The sequence below is a fragment of the Carettochelys insculpta genome, chromosome 22, assembly GCF_033958435.1.
Source record: "Carettochelys insculpta isolate YL-2023 chromosome 22, ASM3395843v1, whole genome shotgun sequence".
NCBI lineage: Eukaryota > Metazoa > Chordata > Testudines > Carettochelyidae > Carettochelys > Carettochelys insculpta.
In genome coordinates this window covers 19866762-19877171 of record NC_134158.1, presented here as the reverse complement: position 1 = coordinate 19877171, position 10410 = coordinate 19866762, and the positions used below count along the sequence as shown (strand labels likewise).

The following is a 10410-nucleotide window of genomic DNA, read 5'->3' as shown; positions in this document are numbered from 1 at the left end:
TTATGAGTACCAGGAACAATAACACTGATTGTGAACACCACAATGCCCTGTGGCTGTTCTAAGTCCCAGTAATTCTCTATACAGCCCCAGCTAGTCCAGCTAGTGGTATTAACCAATAGTGATTGATTCATTTATTCGTAACTACGATTACTTAACACTTGTCTTATATATATATATATATATGTATATATATATTTGGCATAGGCTAAACACTAGGTTACATATAGCTGTATATAATTACATGTGACTTACCAATAACATCCAATGCTCCCACATCTCACCAACGACTACGTTACAGCGGCCCTTCAAGTCAGAGATACGGCTTGGTTGGGACCTTTCGTGGTGGTGACGTCCGGGTGATCAGGCCGGGGTCTGCTGTCTGGACTGGAAGTTGCTGGCCGCCACCTCGTGTCCAGGAGCCCACCCCCTTGTCCCTGCTAAATCACCTTTTATACTGTTTCTTACTTGGGGGTTCGATACCTGGCCAATTGAAGCGTTTGTTACCTAATTTGGGCTTTCTATCCTCCCGGCCTGTCAGAACATGTTACAAGATTTCCTCTGTCCTTGGTCATGTTCCGAAGCTCCCCCTGGGACCCTCTGATGTTGCACAACCAAGATGTTCTCTCTGGGGGGCTTCCAGCTACTTGCCCCAGCTGTTCTCTTTGGGGACTTACTATCTGCTTGTCAGGATGTTCTCTTTGGGACCAGAAGGGATTGTGAAGAACTACAAAAAGATCTCAGCAAACTGAGTGACTGGGCAGCAAAACGGCAAATGAAATTTAATGTGGGTAAGTGTCAGGTAATGCACATTGGAAAAAATAACCCAAATTACATGTACAACATGATGGGGTCAAATTTAGCTACGACAGATCAGGAGAGGGATCTTGGAGTTATAGTGGATAGTTCTCTGAAGACATCCACGCAGTGTGCAGCGGCAGTTAATAAAGCAAATAGGATGTTTAGGAATTATTAAAAAAGGGATAGATAATAAGACAAAAGATATCATACTTCCCCTATATAAAACTATGGTACGCCCACATCTTGAGTACTGCGTGCAGATGTGGTCTCCTCACCTCAAAAAAGAGATATTGGCATTAGAAAAGGTTCAGAAAAGGGCGACTAAGATGATTTGGGGTTTGGAACGGGTCCCATATGGGGAGAGGCTAGAGAGACTGGGACTTTTCAGTCTGGAAAAGAGGCGATTGAGGGGCGATCTGATAGAGGTATATAAAATCATGAATGGTGTGGAGAAAGTGAATATAGAAAAATTATTTACCTTTTCCCATAATACAAGAACTAGGGGACACCAAATGAAATTGATGGGTAGTAGGTTCAAAACTAATAAAAGGAAATTTTTCTTCACACAGCGCACAGTCAACCTGTGGAACTCCTTGCCCGAGGAGGCTGTGAAGGCCAGGACTCTATTAGGGTTTAAAAAAGAGCTCGATAAATTTTTGCAGGTTAGGTCCATAAATGGCTATTAGCCAGAGATAAAGTATGGTGCCCTAGCCTTCAGTACAAGGGCAGGAGATGGATGGCAGGAGATAAATCACTTGATCATTGTCTTCTGTTCTCCTTCTCTGGGGCACCTGGCATTGGCCACTGTCGGCAGACGGGATACTGGGCTGGCTGGACCTTTGGTCTGACCCAGTATGGCCATTCTTATGTTCTTAACTTTCTGATTTCTTTCTCCTGGCCTGGCTTCAGACCTTCCCGCCGTTGTATGATTGCGTTCCAAGATGGAGTGTATGGTCATTCTGCCTTGCGAGTGGGGCCCGGCCACCAGGTGCTCGTGCTCCCGCAATCGCCAGCAAGGGGCTACCCAGCAGCCTTTGTCCTCCACACCGATTTACCCAGCGCTCCCTGGGCTGGATAAACATTGCAATGAGTTTATCGATTACAAAAGATGGCTTTTAAAGGCTGGGCAGAACAATAAGCACACAAGCTGAAGGTGAAACAGCTCAGCTCCTAGGCAGAGGTTAGGTCATTGTTTCTCAACCAGGGGTCCTTACACACCAAGATCTTCCAGGGGGGGTCTATCAGCTTATCTAGCTGTTTGCCCAGTTTTACAACAGGCTGCATCAATGCCCTCAAAGAGCCAGTACGATCTAAAAGTGCATTCGGACAACAGCCTGTTTTCTACTGTTTCCTATGCCTTGCACTGAAATGTAAGTACAATACTTCCCTTCCAATGCCTTTATCTGGTAATAAGATGATAGAAAAAAAATCAGCCAGATTTCAGGAGCAGGCTGCTGGGATATTTGTGCATGTTGTTTTAAGACGTAGTTTTTAAGTGAGGGGTAACTTGGTGGGATGCAAAACAAATTGGAGTCGTGAACAGGGCACACTCATCTGGAAAGGTTGAATGGCACATGTTTCAAGACCTCAGATGACCTGAGCACCCTGTTTCTCAACCGGTGGTCCACAGCCCCTTAGGGTACACGAGAGAAATCTGGGGGTGTTTATAGTTTTTTTTTAAAGGGTACTTTATAAAAAAAGGTCGAGAAACACTGGTTGGTTAAGGTCACGCTGTTTTCTCACTGCAGTTCTTAATAGGCTGGTTTCACCCTCGAAACCTGAGCCGGTCACCTGTGGTGGAGTCTTTGGTCTTAGGAGCATGCATGTTTCTGGAGCGTTGGTCGCACAGGGGTGAAAGGCCACGTCCGCTTGCTGGCAGGGCATCAGTCCCCACGTGGCAGGTGGGCGTTGCTGAGTCACAGGAATAGGCAAAGCTACTGCCCCTGGGTGGCCTTATGCGAGTGAGTCACTGAATTGCTGTAACTCCCTGGCTGGACAGGAGCGTGGACAAGGCTGAAGTGGCATGCCCCGGAAACTGAGCAGGTCGTACATGACAGCGCTACTCACTGGACCCTGGGGAAGGAGTTGTTCATAGAGGGTGCCTTCAACAGGTGCGGAGATGCAGCTGCCTCTGGGGTGGAGCACAATGGCTAGTGAAAAATCCTCTCACCCGGCATTGGGATGCAGACACCCATGTGTGGGGCATAGCGGCTGTTGACACAGGGATCCCTCACCCGGAATTGAGCTGCAGCAGCCTCTGGGGTGGAACACAGCAGCTATTTATACAGGAATTCCTCACCCAATGCTAGGTTGCAGCCACCTCTGGGGTGGAGGATAGCACTGAATAACCATTTACATTGCTGTACCAGAGACCACTGGGGCTGAGACCAAGAAAACAGGCTGTAGTCCCCCAGAAAGTACCAGCCACTCTTTAATGCCACAGTCCATCTCCCCAGAAAGTATCACCCACTGGGGAAACCGAGGCACAGCCCTGAAGTGCCTTGATTCAGTGTCACATACTGACTCAGAAGTGCAAACCATGAGGGCTAACCACTAGACCCCACTCCCCACCCCAGAGCTGTTGTAGAACTCAAGCAGACTGACTCCCAGCTTGCTTCTCCCCCCCACAACCACTACACCCCCTCCCCTCCCCTCCTCGAGTTGGTTATGAACCCAGGACCACCCCCCCAGCTCTAACCACTAGTCCAGTCTCCCCTCTAAGTGCTGGGTTTGAACCCAGGAGTCCTGGCTCCCAACTGTCCCTCCACCACAGAGCTGGGTATAGAACCCAGGCATCCTCACACTCACCTCACTCCCCTCCTCCAGGCAGGAGTCCTGGCTCCCAGGCCACCGCTTCTCTAACCACTAGCCCTCCCTTCCCTCCAGTACCTTTATCAGTCCCTCCCCCTGGAGCTGGCCAAGCAGCCAGGCCCTCCGCTTTACCCCTGGAGAATGGACACTTCCCCAGGGAATTCAGGGCTGGCCTGTGGCTAGGTGCCGCTGTCAGCCCCCGGAGACTGGAAAGCAGCCCATCCGCCCGTCAGTCCCGCAGCTGCACGGAGACGCTGCTGTCGGTCGCTCTGGTGCAGCGGAACCCACCCGGGGTCTCCGCATCCAGGGTCCGGTGCTGGAAGTGGACGTACCGCACGCCTGGGCCATAGCCGTGGAAAACGTGGGAAACCTTCGAACCGGGGAAAGCACAGGGAGGCTGAGCCCACGGGCCTTTGCAGCTGTGTTTCCCCCGCCCCGCTAGCTCCTTCCGCCCTCAACCAACCCTTGGCACACGATCCCCGCCGCCACGCCCCGTTTCCAGGCTGTAATGTCTGGATGAGACCAGTGCCTGCCTCAGTTTCCCTCAAGCCACAGCGGCTGTTGACTGCCTCAGTGGGGCCTAAGGGGGTCACACCCAGGAGACCAGGGAATAGACCAGACCCCAGGTATCCAGGACAACCCCACATGGCTACCTCTGATCTGCAGGGTTCCCCATCCCGCCCCACCCCGACATGGCGTCTGCCTTACATGCCACCAGTTCTTCTTCTCCGGGACCGCGGCAGCCTCGGGGCCCTGGTGGTGGAATTCCCCCAGGGCCGTCTGCCCATCAGCAGCCAGCAGCTTGACGTGCAGCTGGTACACGACCTCAGCCAGCTGGCTGTCCTCGTACCTGCGCCGGATGGGAGGGCAGAGATTGGAGGCCGTCCCGCCCCATTGGCTGCCCAAACTCAGGGCCATTGGGGCTCCATTACCGGGGGTGGGGGGGAGGCAGGCTGGAGGAGGAGGTGGCATAAGGGAACTTGGCAAAATCCTGTTTCTCTCCAGGGGAGGGGGGAGCCCCAATCCAACAGTAGGAACACCAAGCCCTAACTTAGACCCATTTCATCAGCCGAGCTCACAGCACTGAGTGCTAGAGCTGGGGCAGGGGAGGTAGGACTTGTGGGTTCTCTTCCCCAGTTCTGGTCCAGGCATAGGGCCAAATGGTTGGAGTCAGGACTCCTGGGTTCCATCCCCAGCTCTGGGAGGGCAGTAGAGTTTAGAGGTTACAGCAGAAAGGCTGGGGAGCCAGGTGGGGAAACTGAGGCATGAAACAGGATGTAGGTTGACCCGGTCACCCAGGAGACTGAGGCAGGAAAGAAACCCAGGGGTCCTAGTCCCAGATGAGTGCCCTCCCTGCTGCCCTATGGTCCTCCCTGCCCCATAGCCTGGAGAGGGCTCTGCATGGAGTGTGGGAAAGGAAGCTGACTCCATCTGCCCAATCAAGGCACTGCACCATGGGGGCTCCCCAGCCCTGGCCAGCTCCTGTTTGGCAACGGGGAGCTGGACCTGAGCCCAGGGCACTGGGTACTGAGGGGCGAGGAGATGGGGGGAAGTGATTGGGAACCCCTCCCGCTGGGGCGTTCAAAGCAGGGCGAGTACCAGTCCATGACGGTGATGTTTGGCTGGTAGGAGTCCAGGAGTTCCTCCCAGAGCCCCTCCGCCAGCAGGTCGACCTGCTGCTCTTTGATGCACCAGCTGGAAGGAGAGGGGGGAAGGGATCAGGGCACAGCAGGGTAGCCAAGAACCACCGGGGGTGGGGGGGGGGCAGGGAAGAGGGTGTCATCCTATCCTGCATTGTACAGCGCCTGGCGCAGGGTGGGGAGGGAACCCCTGGCAGTGGCACCGAGGTGCTATTGTAATAACCCTAACAGCAATGAAAATGTACAGCACCTGGTGCAGCCCAGAGCCACGACTGGGACCCCTAGGTGTTACCATAATACACCTAATAGCAATACCAACATACAGCACCCTGTGCAGCCCTGGGCTGTGATTGGGGGGCCCTCAGTGTTACCGTAATACACCTAATAGAAATTAAAACATACAGTGGCTGGTGCAGCCCTTGGCCATCACTGGGGTCCCTAAGTCTTACTGTAATACACCTAACAGCAATAAAAATGTACAGCACCAGGCACAATGGGGCATGAGCGATAAGTGGTGCTCCTGGGCTCCACTGTCAGGCAGCTCATAAATACTACTACTTCTACATGGAGGCAGCTGGACGCTGACCTGCCCTGGGGTTCCCTCAGGGTGGCTGCGCCCAGGAGCTGCACTGCCAGCTGGCTACACACCCAGCTCCCTCACCTTGGACCAAACCCAGGGAGGCACGTGCCCAGCATGTCCAGGTCTCCAGCATGAGCTCTCCCAGGCCAGGGGTCAATGGGAGGGTCACACCCCACAAAAGCAGCTGCCTGCCACCTGCAGTCCTGGCACACACCCACACTAGCCCCAACGGCTGCTCACCGGAAGCGCTGAGCCTTAGAGCCGGGTTTCTTGTCTGCCTGAGGAGGGACCTCTTCAGTGCTGATGGTCCAGCCGCTGAAATTACCTTGGGGGCATTACATGGAGGGTTAAAAGCAGCAGGCAAAAGCCTCCCTGGCGGCAGCTGGGTCTGCAGAGCCCGGGGATGCTGGTACTGCAAGCCAAGCGCACAAGGGAGGTAGCTGGCTCTGGAGAGGCCAGTGATCCCTGGCCCAGAGCTGCCATGCAGCTGACTCTGGGGTGGGACATGACACCAAGTTGTACGGGGATCCCTGGCCTGGAGCTGCCATGCAGCTGACTCTGGGGTGGGCGGTGACAGCAGGTTATATAACGTTGCTGCTGCCATCCCCAGGGAAATCACAGCGCACACCGTCAGCCCTGCTGGGGAGGCCATGAAGCTGGGGTGAAGTAAGAAGGGAGCTTTTGTGCCTGATTGGGCCCCCTCCTGGGACACATGTACTCTGGCCAGGCCCAGCCCCCGGTTCCCCCTCCCTGCACTTACCCAAGGACTCCAGCTGTCCCTGGGGGCTCCTGGGAGGCAAGCGGGGAGCTGGCTCCGAAATGTTCACTCCTGATCGGTGGGGGGGGAAAAACAAACCACAATCCACAGTCCCCCCCAGCTTTGGCACAGCACCCAGAACCCCCCTCCCAGGGTCTTAGCCCAGCAGCCAACTCTCAGCAGCTTTACAGGGAGGCAGTGTAGCTCAGTGGTTAGAGTCAGGCTGCCTGGGTCATAGCCCAGCCCTGGGAGGATATGGGGACTAGTTGGCTGAGGGGGGATGGGTGTCAGGACCTGGGTTCTCTGCACAGCTTTGGTCAAGCCACGTCCTTGCTTGGTGCCTCAGTTTCCCTCCATGGAGGGTAGCCAGAACGATTGGAGCTGGGAGGTGCCCAGGGAGGAAAGCTATTTATAAGTAGGGGAAGGGAAGCTGATTCTGGGAGCAGTCCCAGAGCAGCTGAGCTGATAGCACCCAGGGCAAGCCCAGGCAGCAGGCTGGGACTGGCAGCGGTGAACCAGCTCCCAGCGAGTTGGGACAGGCCCCTACACCTCCTTCCTCACTGCGGAAGGTGTTCGGCGAGGGCTTCCCTAGAAATGGGGCTGCCTTCAGGGCACGAGAATGAGAAGAGATCTTAACGCCCCCAGGGCCACCCTCAAACAGGAAACAACACAGTCTGAGATGCGGCTACCTCTGGGGTGGGGCCCAGCAGCCATTCATACAGGGATCCCTCAGCCAGGCATGAGATGCAGCTGTCTCTGGGGTGATGGTGGGGGCTACAAAAGCCCCCCTTCCCCAGCGTTGACAACCAGATGTGGCTGGGGTGGGAGGTGGCAGCTGTTTACACATCCATCCCTCACCCAGCACTGGGATGGTGCAATACCAGAAACACCAATTGCAACCACCTCTGGGGAGGAGCAGGTGTTGCCCCTCTGTTAGCCTGTGGGAGGGGAGCAAAGCTGATTAACCCTTCCCATGCTGCAGCACTGGATTGGCCCTAGGGAAAGCGCTGGCATTGGAGGTCAGGGCAGGGGGGCAGCCAATCAGGCTCCTCCCAGCACATTCCAGCTCACGCATTGGGCTGGGAGCTTTAAAAAAGTCCAGTGAGCGTGTGAGGGTAAGTCTCCCCATCTTCCCAGAGCCCCACACAAAGCCTCCAGTTGCCCTGCATGCTCTTTTATTACCCCTCCCACAGCTCCTTCCCCTCCCTCAAGAGAGCAGGAGTTCATCCTATCTATCTCACAGAGCTGGAAGGGACCTTCAGAGACCATCACGTCCAGGCCCCTGCACCACCCCTGACAGCTTTATTTTAATTTTTTATAATCTATTTGCCCCAGCTCCCTAAATGGGCCCCCCAAGGCCTGAGCGCACAGCCTGAGGTTCAGCAAGCCGATGCTCAAACCACTGACCTAGCCCTCCCCACAAAGCTAGGCTGCGGCTGGGACCCCACTCCTTACAGCCCTAGATGCAGCCCTGTCTCCCCCACCCCCAGTTCCCCCCAGGCCAGTCCCCCACCCAGGTGCCTGGAGCTGATCTGGGGAGCTCCCAGCCCCAGCCTGACGGAGCGGGGCTGGGCGCTGGGCTGCTGCTCAGGGGCCAGTGGTGGCTGGGGGGCTGACGTTACCTTCGGGGTTGGGGCTCTGCAGAAGGTTCCTCTCAAAGGGCTTGCGCTGGAACAGGGCTTTCCAGTCGGGGTCCTGGGGCAGGGGGACCCCCCTGCGGCCCAGCTCCCAGGCCCTTTCGAACTCCTGCTGCCAGTTGGGCTCTTGCGCCCTGGGGGAGGGGGGCTCCGTTTGGGCCCGCAGCTGTTGGGCTGCCATGCTGAGGGGTTCCAGGCACTCTGGCTGCAGGAGGCAGCTGGGATTCCTGCCTGGGTTGCCCCACCCTGCCAAGGTGGGAGGGAGCTGGAGGAGGAACAGGAAGGTTGTAGGGCAACCTCTGGGTGGGGGAATCGGCCCCGGCCGGCAGGGAGGGGAGAACACGAACCGTGGGCAGGTGGAACATGTGCGCTGCTTGTGCAAGCTGCTAAGAGGCAGCCTTAAAGCCAGTCCCACCCCCCCAGCTCGGCAGGTGCCCCTGCCCCCAGCCAGCACAGCCTTGGGCTGCCCCCAAAAAACAAGCCCCTCTGCCCAGAGGAACCCAGGAGTCCTAGTCCCTCCCCTCCCCCCTTCTCAAAGTCCTAGCCCTGCCCTGAGCTAGGAAGCAAAAGGGCAGGGGAGAGGGAGGTCATAATGGGACCCAGGCCAGCCCCAGCTTCCCACCCACCAGGCTCTGCAGGGGCTTGCAACATACCAGCTCAGGAATCAAAACAGGCTGGTCCAACCCGGCACCACAAAGGGAGCCAGACACCTGCCCGACAGGCCAGGGCAGCACTTCCCACTGCCTCTTCCTTGACAGGCAAGATTCCTGCAGGCAGCTGGCTTCCCTCCCACTCAAACAAAGGGACAGCTGGAGGCAGCAGCACCCTTGTTTCTCGCAGCTTTCTGCTCCGTTGCCCAGTGCTTCGCGATGCGACCAGGGCTGGGGCCGAACAACCTGGCTAACAGCAACAGCCCAGCCCGCCGAGGGCTGGAATCAGCCAGCAGCCCCTGGAAGGTCAGGCCCGGTGAGCAGGCCTTGCCCCTCCCCCAGCTGGACTCCAGAGGTGATGACCTACAACCGGCCCCAGATGGGGCCCAGCCCCCTGACTGAGCAGCCCCAGGCTCAACCCCCTGCTCCCTGCCCCAAGCTACCCTTCGAAGGGGGAGTCCCACCAGGCCAGGGAAGGAGCAGGAACCTGGGATGAACTCAAAGTGCTAGCAGAGGTGACTAGGGATATGCAGGGTGTCTTCCCTCTCCACACATGGGCCCGGGAGCCCCATTCCTGCAAAGGGGGCAGAGGGGGGTGGGAATGAAGTTGGGTCCCCCCCACCCCGCTGGAGGCAGCAGGGACTCGGCCCCTGGGGAAGGGTGGACAGTGCTAGTGCAGGGTCCTGACTAGCTTGGATGTAAGGGGTGGAGCCTTCGGAAGGGCGAGATGAGGATCAGACAGCTAGCAGAGGAGAAGGAGCCCACAGAGAGCACAGTAAAGACCTGCCAGACACCCACTACACATGCAACAGATGCAGCAAGGACTGTCACCCTCGTGTGGGCCTTCACAGTCACGGTTGACGCTGCAAATGATGGTCCCAAATGGAACTACGAAGGGCGCGATCCATAGTCTACGCAGACTGAAGGATGCTACTACTAAGGGGTGGAGCTGTCCCAGGCTGCAGCTGGAACAGGGTGGAATAGGAGAGGGGACCCCCTATCTTTCTGAACCTCAGGGGCCTACAAGCAGGCAGACAAACAGGCCCCTGCCCCATCCTCGCAATTTCAAGAGCCTCCCCCTCTAGGGCCGACCGGGGCGGTAGCTGATTTGTGCCTGCTTTTGGGTGGAGCGTAGCAGGACAAGCGGAGGCGTAACGCCCCCCCCAGTCCTATTTCTAATGCCCAGCTCTGCCCCCATGCAAAGCCAGGCCTGGGAGACAAGGGGCAGGGGCTGCAGCCGGGCTCCCTAGAAGCTGAGCGCCTGGGAGAGATTCAGACGCTGTCCAGCGGATTAGCAGAGCACACACAGGGGTCATCAGCATCAACCTGGGCTCAGCGCCCGCTGGTGGCCACTTCCTCCCTCCCTATCTCCTTCCATCTTTCCCTGTCCAGGGCGGAGTGGCTGAGTTTCCATAGACTAGCTCTGCACCAATCTACTACCTCATCCCCCCCTTCTCGGTGGGGTCGGCCTCTCTTCCTCGAACCGTCCATTATGCCCAATCCCAGGGTCTGGGTTTTCGTTCGTCGTTCATTCTGC

The 10410-nt window shown here is 56.8% G+C and overlaps 1 protein-coding gene across 1 annotated transcript; it reads right to left on the bottom strand.

Annotated features, from left to right (window-relative positions):
* Positions 1 to 3498: 3498 nt before the first annotated feature.
* On the bottom strand, positions 3499 to 8404 carry NCCRP1 (NCCRP1, F-box associated domain containing). The gene is made up of 6 exons (XM_075017596.1): positions 8209 to 8404; positions 6590 to 6658; positions 6070 to 6154; positions 5209 to 5304; positions 4318 to 4459; positions 3499 to 3979 (listed from the first exon to the last, which is right to left on the bottom strand). Exons 1-6 carry the CDS (start codon positions 8402 to 8404, stop codon positions 3839 to 3841), a joined length of 729 nt encoding a protein of 242 aa, XP_074873697.1. The 3' UTR covers positions 3499 to 3838.
* Between the last annotated feature and the right edge of the window lie 2006 nt (positions 8405 to 10410).